At 31.2% G+C, this 20,186-nt stretch overlaps 1 protein-coding gene across 12 annotated transcripts in view; it reads right to left on the bottom strand.

Moving 5' to 3' along the window:
* LOC127730408 (ankycorbin-like) overlaps positions 1-20,186 on the bottom strand; it is a 77,778-nt gene that overhangs the window by 7,298 nt on the left and 50,294 nt on the right. For 8 of the 12 annotated variants that reach the window (XM_052238796.1, XM_052238803.1, XM_052238798.1 and 5 more), the window contains 7 exons: positions 14,490-14,712; positions 9,794-9,945; positions 8,194-8,974; positions 5,979-6,047; positions 3,466-3,804; positions 2,406-2,438; positions 822-941 (listed from right to left, as the gene is read on the bottom strand). In XM_052238796.1, the coding sequence (XP_052094756.1) occupies positions 822-941; positions 2,406-2,438; positions 3,466-3,804; positions 5,979-6,047; positions 8,194-8,974; positions 9,794-9,945; positions 14,490-14,712 (1,717 nt within the window). Of the gene's footprint in view, positions 1-821; positions 942-2,405; positions 2,439-3,465; positions 3,805-5,978; positions 6,048-8,193; positions 8,975-9,793; positions 9,946-14,489; positions 14,713-19,716; positions 19,810-20,186 lie in introns of those variants that run through there. The other 4 variants (XM_052238808.1, XM_052238805.1, XM_052238804.1 and 1 more) reach the window with 4 other exon arrangements.

Here is a 20,186-nt window from a genome sequence, read left to right as displayed (position 1 = left end):
AGCAATGAAAAAGAAACCTTTCTATAACAAAATGTTACCATATTAAACATGTTACATATTTAAACAATATCAATGTTATTTTTCTTACAGAAAGTATATTGTGTTAATGTGTTACAAACATGATTAGAATATATAGATGATGTCCTTGTCAAAGTATTATCTATAAGAGATCTTCCTTGTTCAGGTAGTGGATATACTGTGGATTCAGTAATGCATGTGGGATACCAATTTTTGTAGTTTTCGTGGGTACAGCAGCACCAGGAATTTTTAATGTTCACCAAAGTACAAATTTTGGATATGCTTGTATGCAAACTTTTGTAAAACTGAGAAATTAATTATCCACGAAAATACAATTTTTCCCCAATCCACGAAAATTGGTACCCTTGAACATAATGAATCCACATAACAGTTTACAGTGTTTTCTTCCTTCTTACTATTTTGGTAGTATCAGATAAAGATAATGGTGCCAGTTTTATTTTTGTATTTCATAATCCAAGAATTGGTAGATTTCTAGGCTAATTTCAGTTATACTTTCTTTTGAACATTTCAGTTTGTCAAAATTATATCAAAATTGCAATCTGAAAAAAAAAAATTGTTGTTGAAGAATTACACTTTTACCCTGTAACCATTGGTAACAGACAAGAACCCTTGTTAAATCAGTCACTGTTGATAAAATTAACACAAGGACACCATTCTTTGCTGAAGTTAAAAATGCCCTTCCAATGCTAGCCAATTAAAAAAGTATAAAAGAAAAAAAGTTTCTTGTGTTAGCAGTGATGAGGCACTATTATGAGATGGTCACACATGGTATCCCACAATACCTTGTTCTGCCCGCATCACTTCCTCTTGGCAAACAGCTATTGTTCGTTCAAAATCCATGCTAACATCATCAACGGTATTAACAGAACTGATGCTGGTATGACTTTCAGCTCGGCTATGCACTGTTAGGACAAGGTAAAATAGAGGATATATATGGATTACACAAGCAAGAACATGCATGCAATCTCAAGATCTGTGTATTCTATATATAATAAAATTAAACTAATTCATCAATTATAATTAGTTATTTAAAGTTTTCAATTATTATTTAAAGTTATTGTTTTTTTACTGCCCCATGGTACATTTACCCTCTTTTTAAAAAAAAAAATCAAAAGAAATTATGTGATACTATAACAGTATTTGTTGTACAATAAAATAATAAGAGAGATTTGGAAGAAATAATATATAGAGTGTCAGTTACAACAGGGTACAGATAATGCACAGATCTTGATTGAATTAGAACAAAGACATGAAGGTCCAACACAAGACAAATATATAAATAAATATTTTATAAGTTCTGTATACAACTATATGATTTTTTAAATTAAATTTGCAATCCTCATTGGTAAATTTGCAATCCTCAATGACAGAATAATTGAGATATACTTTAATCTAAAAAAAATCTTCCTATTCATTCAAAGCCTTCATCATTTTTTCCTTTCTAATCAGACATTTATTAAATTTGGGGATTAATGTGCAGTCTTATTTTTTCTCTTATTATTCACTAAATCACTGATTTATTTTAGCAAGTCAAATTAACATCCACAACAGATGTGGTAGAGAATATTATGATCTTCTAAAAATTATGTGCATATGGATTACAACTCAAGACATAGAATCCTCAAAGATAAAAAAAAACCCAGTAATTATATAATAATTTCCTAAAATGTAACAACTCTTTAATCTAAGTGCATGTAATTAAAGAATCACATTAATTTTAAGCATAAGAGTTTAAATTTTTGGCAGTATCATGCAAATTAATCTAAAAGTGCAAATTAAATGTGCAGAAATAAGGCTAAGTTTTAACATCTAAAAAGCAAGAGTAATGCTTAAATGTTATTCATGGTATGCAGTTTTTTGTTTTGTTTTTATGGGGAAAAAAAGCAATTTATCAGCAGAAAAACAGAAAAGAAAATATACAGTTATCGAGTTAGTAAGAGATCTTGGTCAATAGGTCTGAGAATTTGGGTTCTTGAATACATTCTAACACTGGCAGGTTTTTTATATTTATTTTTCTAATGCTGCAAACTGAATTTCAAATAATTTAAAGTTTATGTTTCAGAGATTGGAATCTTCTAATATTCTTTGACTAAACACTTTAACCCCCTCCCAAAAAAGGTACAGTTCTCAATAAATCAAGATTTTTTATTCATTTCTGACTGTTTTATTTTGAAGGTTCATCCTATACCACAAAGCTAAAATTTACATGAACTGATAGTGTATGTACTATTCTATTCTGCTGACATAACCTGGGTTTGTGGTAACAGATTTATGAATAGGTAGTACAGAAAACAGGAAAGGTTGCAATGTACTAATGCTTTCAAATGTGCAACACACACACATGAAAATCACAACATAAATCCTACCATTATCTTCCCAGTATATTAAACTGTCTAATCCTTCACATAAAAATAGTATAAGAAATGTTGATGCCATACATGAAATATTGTGTTGTAAGGGGAATAACTCAAATTTATTAGTCGGGTAGTACATAACAGCCATAAAGAATATCTCATTAATTTTGAAATTTTTTTACAATATGCATATGTTTATTTGCAAGTTCCTTTAAAGCTAAAAGAATTGGAGCTTATACACAAACTTTATTAAATGAACCTTACTTAAATCTAAAGAGTTCATGAACATTTTATATTATATGTACATGCTTATATAATAGCAAGACAATAATACCAAATATAAAGGTCTGTTTTGAAAGTTAGACATAATATAATACCAAGGTGCTATACTTAACATAATGTAGACGATATACTGAAGCACCATAGTAAACACGAAATATCAGAAGAAAGCTATCATTACAAAGAACCTCACTAAACATCATGAACTAGAGCATTAAATGATAGCATTAATATACAGGATAATTCCCTAATAAGATTTTACACTAGATCTAAACTGAATATTTCAAACGATGAGCAATTGTTCCTACATAAGATTCTGATTTGGATAAGAGCAAACCAATACGCCTTTATCTACAGTAGAAGGTAAAAAAAATTTTAACTGTGCTCTCATAATTGCTTTCTTCTTTTTTAATGTTGTTCTGTGTGTGATTGTATTTATTTACTCATACATAATGGTAAATGGTTTTATATATTAATGTGAAAATGGTTATATTAGTCTTTACATGGGATGGTTACAATTATATGGTTGACTATAGGTGGGATGGATAATAATACTAAATAGTGTTGTTTATAGGTGGGACAGTTATAGCTAACAGTATATTGTATGGTCTATAGGTGGGACAGTTATAGCTAACAGTATATTGTATGGTTTATAGGTGGGACAGTTATAGCTAACAGTATATTGTATGGTTTATAGGTGGGACAGTTATAGCTAACAGTATATTGTATGGACTATAGATGGGATGGTTATAACTATATAGTCTGGATGGACAAGCAGTAGATAAATACTTACTACTGACAGGGGAATCTGTAGAACTTCTGGTGCTTACTGGACCATATGAGTTACTGTCATCGCTTGTCTCAACACCAACATCCACAGTGTCCACGCGACCATTAATTATCATGTTATAATCCACAGGCTCAGAATCATCTGGTGGTGGTTCTAAAGGTGGAGGTGGAGCTATGAAAGCACATGGTCTGGGTTGATGTGATAATGTTAAATCCACATCAATGTCCTCGCTGTGGATGGAAGAATTTTCTACCATCATCATTCCCTCACCACTGGTATCTTGGTCATCTAAATTCTGGTCCAAGCTATCCAGGACTGCATTTATTGCAACATCATCATCTTCTAAAAATATAAATATACCAGTCAATCAGCTTTAATGGTTAGCTTTCTTTGGAGCAATTTAATTCATATTGTTCAACCAATTTTATAATTGGAGTCAACAAATGATGTACATGGTTAAGTTCTGTTGTTTATGTTCTACGATTGTATCAAACCAGTATCATTGGCAGCAACAATTATCCTACATAGCAGTTTTCAGCCACTCAAATGACGATATGCCAAATGATATAAAAAGTATAAAGTAATAAGATGGGGTACATTTTAAAAGAAATATTCATATAGTTAACGTAAATAGACGAGCTGTCATTTTTTTGGGGGTAAACACAATGATATTACTTTGTCTGTTGGTTGACTCGAAGATACTAGTTGGTTAGCGTTGTTATTGAAGAAGATATAATAAATGAATGTACACAATAGCTTTCTAAGGAAATACTAAAAAAACCTTAACAGCACTTTGATTGCTCTTTTTTGGGCATTCTTTTAGTCCCTTGATTCTCGTTCAACTTTACAGAACAAGAAAGCACAGATTGAAATAGATCACCAGCTTGATACAATATAACTAAATCATATTGGAATCTTCAAGATAATGACTTACTTTGTGCACATGTATCAAGAAAACTTAATTGTATCACTGAGCCATGAACATAAGATCTAGGTCAGGTGAATGACTGAAATGAAACTAAGCTGTACGGTTCTAAAAATCATATATGGTTGACCTAATTTTCTAAGCAAATGAGAAAAAAATCTATCAAGAAGCTTTAACATTAAAAGAGAGGTGAAAGATACTGAAGTTGAAAATAAACTGACAACGCCATGGGTAAAGAACAAAAAGACTAACAGACAAACAACAGTACACAAAACACAACATAGGAAACTAAAGACTGAGCAACACGAAACCCACCAAAAACTGGGGGTGATCTAAAGTGCTCCGGAAGGGTAAGCAGATCCTGCTCCACATGTGGCACTCATTGTGTTGCTCATGTATGTACAAACCTGGTGATAAGTCTAGTTCGGTAGGTCACAATCCGGGAAAAGGGGAAGGGATTGTAGTTGGGACAATTGGAACATATCTGTTGTCATCTGTGTAACAGATATTCCATGACAGTTGACCAACTCATGATAACATTTGAATTATGAAGATGAGGTCATGGTAAGGTAATGGTTACCTACCTCCATCAGATGGACATGTATACCCAAGTGATTCTATAAACTAAATATTATTGCCCTCCTCTTTAATAGCTGAGAAACGATTAAGTATTAAACCTTCACATTGGTTAATGTATGAAGAAATGAGATCAAGGTAAGATTTCTTCTGTAATATATCGACCTTGGAGCAAAAAACTTAATGCTGATCATAAAGCCATGAAGAGGTCGTCAGTTGACTCATGCAAGATGGACATGTACACCTAACAAACATTGTACAGAATATAACTGACCTTTTCCTCATGTAATTGACCTACTGACCCAAGGGCAAAAACATAAATTTCAACTAAAGCAAGTTGTTCAACCATGAAAATGAGGTCATAGTCCACTATCATATGCATGTCTAACAAACTCTCTTTCTTTAAAATATTGCTCATCTAAATCTTTTACCTACTGAAATATTATGTTTTAGCATGTTTATATTGAAAAATGTAATAATTTGTTCATCAGAAATCCCTGAAAACACACAAAAGTATACTTTTATAATATTTTTTTATATTTCCTAACTGTGTAAGATTTCATATCTATATATCTAACAACAGCTTTGTCTATTTCTACAGAGTGATACCTATTAAAGCAGATAATCATTCATGAATAAGTGTTGTAAAGCATAGAAAGGATTATGTCCCTTTGAGAAAGGCATTCTTATAACTTGTGCAAACATTAATGTAACAAATAACCCAGGAATAAACATGTCCAACTTCTCTCTGTGTTAAATGTATTAAAATTATTCTGAACCTGACACCATTCTGTTATATTAATATAATTATCATTCATGTAATAAGTTTTATAGTCCTCCATAGTCATGTGCTCTCTTACATCTGTACAACTAATGATGTTCCTTTTTTGTAAAGTGTAAAACTTTTTCCAGAGAAGGAAAAATAAAAACACACTTACTTAAGAATGATTACACAGTATTGCATTTATTCTGTTATACAGAAATGAAAGGTATTTGGTAAACTGGTGCTACTTACTTTTCTTTGTTTTTGGAGCAGGTGCAGTGGAGGAAATAGAAGTTTTTACAGGAGGCTGAGGTGGAGGACCTAAAGATGGAAAATGTATGATTGGAAAATCACAGCAATCACTACAAGCTCTTTATTATTGACTAGCATTACTAACAGCATGGAGCGCATGATTCTCACTGAAGATATATTCAACATGGATTGATTCAAAGTAAGTACCCTCTTTTTTAACCACAAATTTTGCCACACACGAAACATAGCAATATTTGCTCACAAAAAAATATATCAATATAATTTTCATAAGTATAGAATCAAAACTACATGTATATGCAGTGAGAATCACACAATACTATCACAGTGTTTTCCCTAGATAGTTTATGCATGTTAGGCCCCATGCATTAATTCAGACCCCCATCCTTCAAATTTCATAACCATTATTTTTCAAGTCAATCCCCCATTCTTCAACTTTTAAAAACTTCTAGGGAAAACACTGTTTCATTTAACCAAGTCTCTCATACATAAATTTCTTTAAAACTATTATTACATAACTTTTCAGTAGTAAAAACTAAATTCTACTGCAATAATTCTAATTTTCATCGATAAGCAGATTTATCAGAATACTATCAAATGCAGTTCCTTTAATATGAAAAAAAAGTCATGTAATGAGAGACTTAGTTACACAAAGTTACTTCATTTTCTGTCAAAGACAAAATAACACTCTCCATGAAACTAAAACATTAACTTAGAACAGGAGGTATGATAAGAGTTATTATTTGGTCTTGAAATTGCAAAAACAGTAAAATTCTTTGATCCTTTCAAATTTTGTCACATATATTCTAACATGTATTGATGGTAGTCTTGTCATTTTAGTACAAGAAGTCATTTGTGATGTCAGTGTGAGCTGATGCACATGCCAGCTTGATATATTTGACATGAAATGGCCTTTTTACTCATACTTTTTGGTAAATTTAGATATGAGGAACAACAGCCTTACCAAAAATAGATATTTCACTCATATCACCATTTGTTTATTGCAGCGAAGTACTTTTTGTAAAACTGTTGTTCATATAAATGACTTTCCTAAATGTGTTCAAGATATCAAAATGAGGCTATAACTATCAGCAGTTTTTGGATTTTATTCAAAATAAAAGAAAGTTTGAATGCAAAAAGCTAATACAACAAAATTCAAAATATAAATATGGATATATGACAGGACTTATTGTAAAGATCTAATTCATGTTAACAGGTCTATAATATTTTTTATTTTCTTATTTCAAGGGGACACAAAAGTGGCCTTATCATACCTTCTTTACTTTAGACCACCACAAATATAAATAAAAACTTTTGTAAAGCCCTCATGTGAACATGAGTACTGCAATGACATGAAGTTGCAGCATGATATGATCACAATGTTTTGAAAACTTTTCCCACATCAGAAGTTAGTACAAGTTATTTGAATGTGTATACATTAAGGACAAGGTCTCATAATCTGAGAAAAAAAAGAAACAGAAATTGATGCTAATATCACAGCATAAATCTCGGGTCTATTAAAAGCTTTAAATAACAAATAATAAAAACCACCAAAAAAACCCAAACAATAAATAAAAATTATATTGTAAATTTAGTTTATTAATGTAAGAAATTATTTTTTCAGCAGCATATCAAAATTGGCTTTAAGTGTGCCAGTTTAATACATTTTCCCACAAAAAACTTAGGGAAAGCTTTCTTATTGGTCAATACACATTTCTGTCATTATAATTTGGAACCTACAACCTAACTTTAACTAGATTACATTGGATTACAGGGTTTTATAATATAATGCAACCCTGTTATGTCAAATAGGATATAAGGATAGAAGACACAGGTTTTAATTAATAAATCTAGAATCAAATGTGCACAAATTGGATGATAATTTCCAGATATTTTATACTTTGTGAACATGTAGCAATGACTGAATGATATATGTCAATTATATTCTCTTGAATATTGTTCTTGTTATCACCTGAACCAGTAATCATGATGAGAAAGATGGAGTTTTTTGCTGATGATTACTGTAAATTCACAAATTTTTGGGTGAATACATTATTGTGATTGTTTTTATCTTTTTATCTCATCGATATTTTTACAATAATAAAAACATGGCTAAAATTTGTGAATTTACAATGATTTCTATATAAAGGGAAACAACTCTAGGAGATATTTAACCACACTAAGACAGGATTTTTACCAGGTGGAGGAGGAGGTGCTTTTTTCTTTTTGCCCGTTCTATCCAGAGAACTAGACCTAGGTGTTGATGATGACACTGCCTTTTTCTTTGTTCTCTCTAATGGTAAAGTTTGACTTGAACCAATTTCACCATCAATGTCTTTCCTCCTAGATGAAGGAGATATATCTCTGATGCCACTATCACCATTCAAAAGACCGCCACTGTCTAAAGATGCTGTTTCTACATTTATTTCTCCTTCCAAATGCTCATCGATTCGTGGACCATCAGGCGATTCAGCACCACTTAATGTTAATTCATGATAACCACTTGAATCAGAACTATTCCGTGAGTGGTATTTATTAGAAATATTTTCAGTTCTTTGTCTGATTTCACTGATTTCCTGTTTTGATTTGACTTGTTTTTCCATTTTCTGTTTTTCCACACTAACTTCCACTTGAACAGTATTTTGAACACATTGAGCTTGTGGAGGTGGTGGCGCCCTCCTCTTTTTACGAGGAGGAGCAACAATTTTGTCACTTTCTGCCTTCAATGCAGACATTGATTTAGACTTTGAACTAGCATTTTGACTGTTATTTAATCCTGAAAGATCTAAGGGTGGCACTGTCATTTTGGCATCTGAAATTTTGTCTAAATTTGAAGTAGATACTGCATACATTGTTTTTGGTCTAGCACCTGGATTTCTATTGGACTGTTCTGATGGAGTATCCTGGGATGTAGACCGTATAGGTCTTTCTCTGCTAGGAGGTGGTTGCTCCACATAGGCATCTCTTTGAACACTTTGCTGGAATGGAAATATAAAAACAATGAATAACAGAAAACTCATCAAACTGTCTATGTACATTTTGAAATTTTTTCCCTTATTTCATTCAAAATCCTAAATTAATAATCACCAAGCAATAGCTGTAAAGATAAATGTTTGCAACATGTGTAAGTGAAAATATCCAATACATGGAAGAACCATTAATATTGAAGAAAATACTTTGGGAAATGAAAAAAATTTAACTTTCAAGCCCACATACCCCCATGGTTAAGATAGATTCTATCACACATATAAATAAGTTAGCCCTTATAACAACTGACAAGTTAGTCAAAAGATTTAAATAAATCCTCATAAAAATAACCCTTTTGGTATGAGCTCAAAATTAGGAACAGACAGGAAACTCTGAGCATATGATTTTTGTTGGCTTTTTCATTGTTCAAGTCCATCAACTGCAGCTGTTTACATGGTCTAATTTACCGCTGCAATTTCTTCTACTTGTCTAAAGTTATAATTTTGGATAACTATATTAAAGGAAAAAATCAAAAACCAGTCTCCTATGATTTATTTTCTTACCAACATTTCAAGAATATACCAACATGATACTTTTAGTCAGTCCAAAACAGACAATCAATCGGACTGGCACAAAAGGTTGAATAAGCCAACTTAGGTGAAATTATAGTGAAAGAAAGGTGAATGAGGCATTTATCTCACTTGTCCTTTGAACACATTAAAGTCAGCGCTGGATAAAGAACTTTGTACTTGGGTCAAAACTACTGGTATATCATTCTGTATGTAATGCCTTAGAATCCATGACACAGGAGAAATACTTCAGCCACTTACCACAGAAAACTTTTTACTGTTGTCTTTTTTGAGAAAGGAGAAGAAACCTTTCTTTTTCTTCGTCTCTCCAGCTGAAGGCATGTAAGAAAGGTTTTGTTCTGTTCTCTGATTTCCAGACAGATTTGGCATAGACATGGCACTATTTACAGTTCCTATAAAAGATTTAACAAATAGCAATCAATATGTTTGATTATATGAGCAAACTTCAGATTTCCTGAGAATTGTAACAATTTAAGTTCTCAATTTTAGTTTTAGCCCTTTTTACCTGTTTTTACGCTTTCACTCAGTCATTTTATTTCTCATTACATCTGTTCATCAGTGAACCATCCTAATCCAGGCCTTACAAGTTGTTTTCAAAGTCTAATTAAACTATTAGAGATTTAGAAAAAAATTGATATAAGCAGTAAGCATGGTAAAGAAAGCTTACAATTTTCCATTTCAAGTCATTCTTTAAAGCTTTGAGATTTCATTATGCCCTACTTTTTCTGAACACACCATTTAATCTATTCATTTTCTGTATATACTATTTCTTTAGAAAATATAAAAAGATTTTACAGAGAAGAGATTTATACAGTACAGCAAATATTTAATACCCAACCAACCAAATCGTAATTGTCACAGGTTCAAAATACAGTATACATATATACTTTATAAACAAGTCTAAATTGAAAACAATGTTCAAACCTATGATTGCATTGGATAAAAACCGCAATTTTTATACGTGTGTATGCAAAACAAATTTCTTGGTAGTGGGGTCTAAATACAGCACAAACAACATTTTCCAAAAGACCAAAAAAGTGAAGAAGTATATTTTAACAAAACGCATTTGACTAGCAGGTCGAACAACGGATGTTCTTAAAACCTGCTGACTGCCATTGGCGATTACCAAATAAACGGATCACCAGATGTAACAAAATGGATCTTAACTATTATTTTAATACTTAACAGAAAACAATAAACTTGCAGAAAAAATGGTATACCGCAAACAAAAGGTGCAAAAATTAGTACAAATATCCGGATTTCGACAATTAATGCCTCTTCAGTGATGTTAGGAATTGAAACGGTATTTGGAAGACCATATAATTTACCTCAATTTAGGATAGACTCTTGAATTTTGAAGAGTCGAAATAGGATGAATGGATCATATAAACCCGAAGGCAAATATAATACAAGCCCAAACGAAAAAATATAAAAAAGTCTAAATTGAAAACAACGTTCAAACCTATGATTGCGTTGGACAAAAACCGCAATTTTTATACGTGTGCATGCAAAACAAATTTCTTGGTAGTGGGGTATAAATACAGCACAAACAACATTTTCCAAAAGACCAAAAAAGTGAAAAAGTATATTTTAACAAAACGCATTTGACTAGCAGGTCGAACAACGGATGTTCTTAAAACCTGCTGACTGCCATTGGCGATATATTTTTTATATACATCTCCATAGCCATAGAAGTACATCAATATCTTATGGTAGTATTTCATTTTCTAAATTTCTTACTTTAATACATTAGAACTTTTTAAATAGGAATAACCAGGACTGATGATTAACATCCTATTACATGAGGTACAACATAAATTGTTCTTAACAGGAAAAATGGAATTTGGACAGAAAATGTGTGACCCATTAAAATCTTAAGAGTCTCCTTAACTGTATACGTATAAGATCCTTTCTCATGGTATATTTAATATATTGAAACAGGGATTTGGAGTACACCTTTGGTTTACAGAAAGGACCCAAATTACAAGCTTGTGATTTAGGTTCATTAGATCAAGATTTACTGTTTTATATAACTTAAATATTTCTTTCCTATTTCCCTAAAACTAAATCATTAATTTGCTAAGCTATTCCTTCTTAATAGTGGAATTTGTACTGGAACAGACTATAAGATGGGTAAAAGGACAAGGATGCAGGTATAAAGTAACATACTGTGGATTCACTATTATTCGTTGGATACCAATTTTCGTGGGTTTCGTGGGTAAAGGTGAACCACGAATTCAAATGTTTAACGAATAACATATTTTTAATAGGCTTTGTATACAGAGATTGGCAAAACCACGAAATCAAATATCCACGAATATGCAAGTTTTGAACAATCCACGAAAATTGATACCCACGAAAATAAATGAATCCACAGTAGTTACTGAAGAAAACTGTTGGTTCTGTTTTGGAAACTTCAACCATTCTACATGCTAAACCAAACCAAAAAGGCAGCAATGATCCAGTGAAATTTTCATGTCCAAAATGTCAAACTATACAGCATATGCTCTAATTCTCAACCTGCTCAAAATAGTATGCATTGTCCTGACCAGTATACTTGACCATGAATTAATCAGATTAAAAGTGCACCCCAGTACTCTATCAATGCATATCTATTTAATATTATACCTACTTACCAGTAGAGAAGTAATTTCTAAACCTTCCTCCATGAAAGTCTATTTAAAAGTGTCGATACATACTTCAATCAAATCAGAATTGTCATGCTTGATAAGTCTTTATGTCCCTGACAATTTAACTACTTACTTAATGTACTCAAAACTTTGTATTTTAAAATTTCATTCATGACACTTATTATAATACTCAATGATAAATTTATTTTGGATAATTGCAGCCTTCCAAAATCTATATGCACTATGACAATATTGTTGTGAATGGGAAGGGTTAACCAATATGGCTTGTTCTGATCACAACAAAACTCAAGTTCAACTTGCAAAAATACTATACACCAAATAATACTTCATCATTTTTTTTAATGAAGCAATATTTTTCTGAAATTTCCAAGAATTTAAAAAAAAATGTAATTTATTATTGTTAATTTATGATCAGTTTTAAATGAAAAAGGAGAAGAAAAAAAATCTGCATCTGAAGCTCAGATTTTAATAACTTACTTGGCCAGGGACCAAAAACTAGTCTTTCCTACATATAACTATTTATAATTATTTATAAAGTTTTAGTGCCATATATATGTGATTACAGTAGCAAGATACTAGAATAAGGTCAAGGAAAATAATACGATGTGCTATTGGTTACAATCTAGAACCAAGTAGGGTTGGTTGGTAATTTATTTCTATATTTTTTTTTCTTAAATATTAACTGAAAATTACATATTTTGGGAAATATTGAATACAATTGTAATTCATCTATCCTAATGTATTTCCCTTGTTAATAATTATCTTGGTGACATTGTAATTTTGTTTTTCAAGTATAATGCAAAAAGCTGACTAATATGTGTTGTCACCTAATTTCTTACAAGAGGTTTGTACATATATGCCAGAAGTTGAAACAGACAAAATGGATTCAGTTTTGGATCAAGATTAAGAGTAAAACATAATTTTACTATTATGAAGGTTAATAAAAATTGAGTCTAGGGTTGAAATAGGAGTCTAAATGTATTTTTTCTTTAAGTGCAAGATAAAATAACTTTCCCACATTTTACAATCCGGAAAAAAGCTATGCCAAAATAAAATCTCAATTGTTTGATGTTGCCTCCCTATCCATCTAAAAAGCAGCCTACCCAAAAAAAATTATGACACAAATCATTTCAAATTTTTTTTACAGATTTTTTCTTGCTCTAACATTGTTATCTTGACTAAAACATGTAACTTATGTTGTTGGCCAAAAAATAAATAAAATCTCTACCACCTACCCAACTCTAGAAGGCATGGGAAGGCAGCATCAAACAAAGAATTTCTTGAGAGTGACCCTAGCTTTACTTGCTTGTGAAACTTTGAAGGGGATCCATAAATGGTCCTGATATTTTTAAAATTATTCAAAAACATGTTGTAGCTTTTCCAAATGAACTTTGCTCTAACAAAAAGGATACCAATAGTATCTTGAGTTCAGATTTTTTTCTCTATGTAAAACAGAACCACGGTCTAGCCCTTTAAGACAGTATAAGTATAATATTTATTGACATGATAAGGGTACGTGATTTTTTAATGGTGCTGTATCATCCATATAGTCTCAGTAAGGGGAAACATAATTATTCATTATTATCTATCATTTCTTTTGTTTTTGTTTCATTGCAGATTTACTTTTTTACATGTAAACTGCACAAGTGACCTTCTCACACAACCTTATAGTTTAAAAAAAACATAAAAATCTCAGAAACCCTTTACAAGGCTTCAACACTATATTAACTGGTAGATAATTGGTGACAAATTATTAGTTTTTGTCCTCTGATATTTTTCAATGTATTTAGAATGAATTAAATTTTTACTGAGAAGGACAAGTGATTATAAATTATAAAACTTATATCAGTATAATTTCTGAAGAACATGATATTTTATATCTAATATTGTTAAAAATGTCTTTAGTTCAAAGATTTGGTTTATTTACTTATGATATTTTTTAAAGTTCAAAATCTTAGTATATCTTTAGTATGTTGCATTATAATAGTAATCTCATATTCATACAATGCTGGTCTTAAGTATGTCCTGATAAAATGTCCTGAACCCATAAGGCCATTGTAATGAAAGATTGGATTTCCATTTTATAATTCTACCCAAAATAAATTCAGTCCTTCAGCCCTTGGGACTATAAGAAGCTCAAGAAATTCAGTTAAAAAAAAATACACATCCGTCCCCTTATTACTCATCAACTTTTTGGGCCATTCATATAAGTTATTTAATTCTAATCCATGGTTGAATACAACAAATGAAACTGGTATTTTGTAATCAGTTTATGTTCAATTTACCTGCACCAGTCATGTTTATTTCCTGGGATTTCAGATCTCCTACAGTCAACTGCATATCAAGATTGTTGTAGGGATCAGAAGGGAGTTGAAATGTGTAACGAAAAGGGTCGAGATGTTTCTCTGAACATATTTGTTGTCGTATGACTTCCAGTTGTGTATTGGGACTTATGCGTAGTACTTTCTTCTGATTTTGAGGTAGATTGACTGTAAATCTCTTTGTCATCTGTAAAATAAGGATAGGGAGATTAATACATACTGAATAGCTATAAAATATTATAATAAATGATATAGCCTACAATAATCCCTGGTATTGCAAACAGCAAATTACTCCAGTTTTGTACATATATCAAGCTGACTTTTTTTTGTTTTTTTGGTTTGAATTGTTGTACATTTTGTCCTGTTGGGCCTTCTATAGCTTGCTATGCGGTATGGGTTTTGCACATTGTTGAAGGCCATAACTTGACCTATAGTTGCTTACATCTAATTGTCAGTTGGTCTATGGTGGGTAGTTGTCTCATTACCAATTATACCACATCTTCTTATTTTAATGTAACATTTTTATTATTTTGAAAGTTCTGCAACAGTGCTATACATTGAATCATGAATAATTCATATTATTATTCACCATAGAAATATTAATTGCAGTTTGTAGCTTGTAAAATATAATGCTCTTGTTCATACTCCACATTACCTTTGCAATAGCCAAAGATTTCTTAACTTAACATTTTACTGTTGCTGAGAAAATAGAAAATTATCATTTAATGTTGAAATATATTGTGAAAAACAATCTCATCTGCAGAGATAACAACTGGTTCCTTTTCTAAACAATGTGTCATATGACATTCCATAGTTACATGGTTAAGTTCATTCAAGAAATAAGGAGAAATTTCTTCTGTTAAATCATCCCCTGTCATACATAGCTAACTAGTTTCTAGATACATGTAAATAGGTAGTGCCCTGTGTGAGTTATGACTTGTAGATGTGGTGTCATGTCACTAATGTATCATCAATGAAATGTTCCTCTCTCCTTTAGCTTGTGTGTTGTTTACAAATGTGCTTCCCGTATTTGTAATTAAGGTAGCACACTTTTAAAAACAGCAAAAATGTCACTCCATCACATCATTGATTCGCTTTATTCACATTGTGTGCATGTACATAATGGAATTGTGTGACATCTCACAATGTGCATATCAAAACATGTATTTAGTCACATCATTCACATAATGAGCTTGTACACTAGAAACAAAATAATGCATTAATGTTGGTAACCGTTTCTCAATATTGATGCATGTGCTACTGGCATTGTTCAAATATTTACCAAAAATATTAGCAAACAGAAGTTTGGAATGTCATATGCTACACCAAATATATCTTGCATCCACAAAATGTTGGCCAAATATTTGTTTATAGGTATTTAACACATTTACTATTATATAGAATATTGTATACATACAGATTGTTTATACAACTGATTTAAAATAAATTGTTTTTAATCAGTCGTATAAACAAAGTCAAACAATACAGGTTATTCTGTAACTTCTGAAACTAATAGAAGAAATTTGTATCGGCAATACAGGTAATGATCGATTCTTTATATAATAAAATCTTAGATTTATGGAGAGATTTGAAAGAAAAGTCTCCACTTACAAAAGGGACAATCACAACAGTATGACGATGATATAATGATGGATTTGTGTTCAATGACCAGTGGCAAATATTACATGCATATCATTGATTGTTGCTGGCTTAGGGTCCAGGGGTAAATTTTTCATCCCTTTTCAGGATGAGAATAAATTAACAATCAATACAAACGGTAGGTTTTGCAAGGTAGGTCGACCTGGATGAAGGGAGAGAATCTTGGACTTCCACTGTAAAATGAGTACGGTAGATATTGAACAGGGGCAAGAAATATGCCTCGCAACATATCACCTATAGACTCATGACAAATTATAACAAGGTTTATCAATAGGCAGAGTACTAGGCACTCACCCTACATGAAGTATAAAATTAAAAGACCACATTCCAATAGGATGTAGCTGTTGATTTATACATCAACATATTTATGAATATGAACCCGTTGGAGGTTTGTATAAGACCAACATGCTTTTAGTGGGATTTTTAATGTGCCAGTTCAACAGCCTATGGAGCACATGTCTCCCTTCCCTGGGACACATGATTGTGACTTGGAGCTAACCAGTCTTTTTTCTTAATCCACAAAGAACCAGCAAATATCTATTTATTAGTCTTCTATTTAACTGTAGGCTGGAAACTTTACCTACTTCTCATGGTTGAGATAGGATCGCTACCGCAAGGTACAATGTATGTAGTGTAAGGTAAGTAAGTTCAAGAACACTGATGCTTGTAAATCCAAAATAAAATGTCAACCTCTTGAAACAACAAATTATAACTGGTAAAAAAAATTTGTAAGGGTTCCGCGGAACCCAGTGTCTTGCCTACTTTTGCTGTTAGTCGCAGGCTCAACAAAAATGACGAAAAATTATTAAAAATTTTCCTCTAGATACTATCTTTTGATTGTAAGATATTTTGTTCAAGTTTGGTAAAAATCCAAGAAGGTTTATGAATCTAATAAATGTTTTAAAAACTTTAACTGCAGACTGTACGTAATGTTAACTGGAATAAAACTAAGTCCATCTATAAGTAATATACGGAAAAACAGAAAATAAATTTTTACAAAATTTCCTTCTAGATACTAGCTTTTGATCATAAAGAAGCTTCTGTCCAAGTGTGGTACAAATCCAGGATAGTTTAAGAAAGTTATTAAAATTTTGAAAGCTTTAACCACAGAGTGAATGTAATGTTAACTGGCAGATAAACTAAGTCCATTTATAAGTGAAATACGGATAAACAGGATTTTTTTTTTAACAAAATTTACTTTTGAATATTATCTTATGATCACAAACAAGCTTCTGTCCAAGTGTGGTACAAATCCAGGATAGTTTAAGAAAGTTATTAAAATTTGAAAAACTTTAACCACAGAGTGAATGTTATGTTAACTGGCAGAAAAACTAAGTCCATATATGAGTAAAATACGGATAAACAGGATTTTTTTTTTACAAAATTTTCTTCTGGATACTATCTTATGATTATAAACAATCTTCTGTCCAAGTTTGGTACAAATCTAGGATAGTTTAAGAAAGTTATTAAAATTTCAAAAACTTTAACCACAGAGTGAATGTAATGTTAACTGGCAGAAAAACTAAGTCCATTTATGAGTAAAATAAGGAAAACAGGATTTTTTTTTTTACAAATATTTCTTCTGGATACTATCTTATGATCATAAACAAGCTTCTGTCCAAGTTTGGTTGAAATGCAGGATAGTTTAAGAAAGTTATTAAAATTTCAAAAACTTTAACCACAGGGTGAATATTTGTGGACGCCGCCGCTGACGGAATGTAGGATCGCTATGTCTAACTTTTGCGACAAAAGTCGCAGGCTCGACAAAAATTACAGATTGAATGATGCAACATGATGAATTTACTCAACCTCTCTAGAAATCATCAATAAAATAACAGATATACTTTCCAACCCTTACAGACAGTGCTAATGGGATACCACTACTAAGACAAAATAGATCTCAAGTTTTTAAAACAAAAATCTCATTCCATATGAAGCTTAAACTTTCACAACATTAGTACAAATAACAAAGAAATAAATATGTTTGTGATACTAAAAATTTATAAGGGGTTCCATGGAACCATGTGTCTCACCTACAATTGCTGCTGTCAGTGTAAAAGTGTAATGTTGACTTAAAAAGTCAGTCCATTTATCAGTAAAATACAGAATTAAAAAAAAAAATCATATGCATGAAGGTTTACAAATTTATCAAGTCAAAAAAATTTAATCTCAGACTGTCTGTAAATGTTAACGGTAAAAAACTAAGTTCATCTATCAGAAAAATACTGAAAATGAAAATATATTGTCAAAAGTTTGTGTCAGACATAATCTCTCAATCATAAAATAGCTTCTGTCAAAATTTCATTAAATTCTATGAGGGTTTGACAAAGTAATGGATGTGTAACAAACTTTAACCCCAGACTGTATCTACTTGTTAACTGTAAAAAAATACTAAGTCCATTTATCAGTAAAATACAGAAAAATGAAAATAAATATTTTCAAAATTTTGCTCTGGATACTGTATTTTGGTCATAAACAAGCTTCTGTCCAAATTTCCTAAATTTCGATGAAGGTTTGACAAAGTTATTGATGTCTAAATGTTGAAGCAGCAGACGGAATCTATGATCGCTATGTCTCGCTTCCGTGAAATTTTCGCAGGCTTGATAAAAATTGTTAGTGTTTTTACCTTTTCACCCTTCAAAAATTTGTAAGCACTAAATTATTTTAACTGGAATATATATTCATTTATATGATGTAGAATGTTAACGACTTATAAATATTCATCAGTATTACACAAGTCAAGTGACTTATAATATTTATCAAGGAAATTACATTTTATAACTTTGTCAAGAGTAGTCATTCATCAGTTAAGATTAGTTTCAAGATTCACTACAACAGTCTATCTATCTTCATAAGACCAATCAGTATAAACATACATGTATCAGGAACAATTTATACAAGTAGAGAACTTCAATGGTAATAACCCTTATAAATCTATTACTTCCTTGTTCTACTATAGTCTTAATTCATATGGACACATGCAATTTCAACACTTCCTATATAAAGAAAAATGTATACATGTATATGTACATGTATACAAGAATATGTTATAAATTATATAGTGTGAATGCTTGCTATTCATTGAAGGTGTGAGTTGACCAGATAATGTCCAATATGATGGCCATTTTCTAGGAGCTGCAACTGAACTTCAACCATATCAACATTGATTCCTAATAAACCCTAAATTATAAGGACTGTACAGTAAAATCAGCATTCCCATTTCATATATAATTCTAATGTTCTGAATTAATGTCTTATTTCCTCCCTAAAAAAATAAAGTTGTACTGAAGTCATCTCAAGACATCTATAGGAATCCTGCATTATTCATATGAATCAGTATCTTTGGTATATTGACATAGATCATCTACACAGGACATGAAATAAAGCTAATATTTTTTACAGGAAAAATGAGTACAGATCTTTGTGAAAACGAGGGTACTGTCCTGACATCTTAACTGAACTTAATTTCAAAAACATAAAAACTAAATATCTCATGTTTTACATGGACAAATCACATGATTTTATGACTAACCTCCATTTGAAAATCGTCATCAACTCTTAATAAACAACAAGTTAAACATTCCATTGTCTTTGATATTTTATGGTGGTCAAGATAATTTTCTTGTTTACATTTCTTGTTCTACAGGAAGTCAACTTAACGATGACAAAATCTTGTACAACTAATACAGTTTCCTTTTATCGAGATGTAAATGAACGAGATTTAATTTTGACTAAATCGATCTGTTTAACACTGTTTTTTTTTAACCTCAACAAAATTTTGGGGATGAAAAGCACACACATATCATCTTTAAGGTTAAGTTGGAAGTTATAATGCCTTGAATTAAATGTGAAGAGAGTTAATGATCTCGCACTGAAAATCTCAAACTGTATGACTTTGATCAATTTGAAACTTATAAGCAGAAAAACTTAGACATGATATACCATAACTGACATCAAAAGACAAATCCAGAAAATCTGCCAAGGAAAACACCCGTGTCGGTA

Source organism: Mytilus californianus, unplaced genomic scaffold (assembly GCF_021869535.1).
Source record: "Mytilus californianus isolate M0D057914Y unplaced genomic scaffold, xbMytCali1.0.p SCAF_2, whole genome shotgun sequence".
Classification (NCBI taxonomy): Eukaryota; Metazoa; Mollusca; class Bivalvia; order Mytilida; family Mytilidae; genus Mytilus; species Mytilus californianus.
This window is presented reverse-complemented; position numbering and strand designations above follow the sequence as displayed.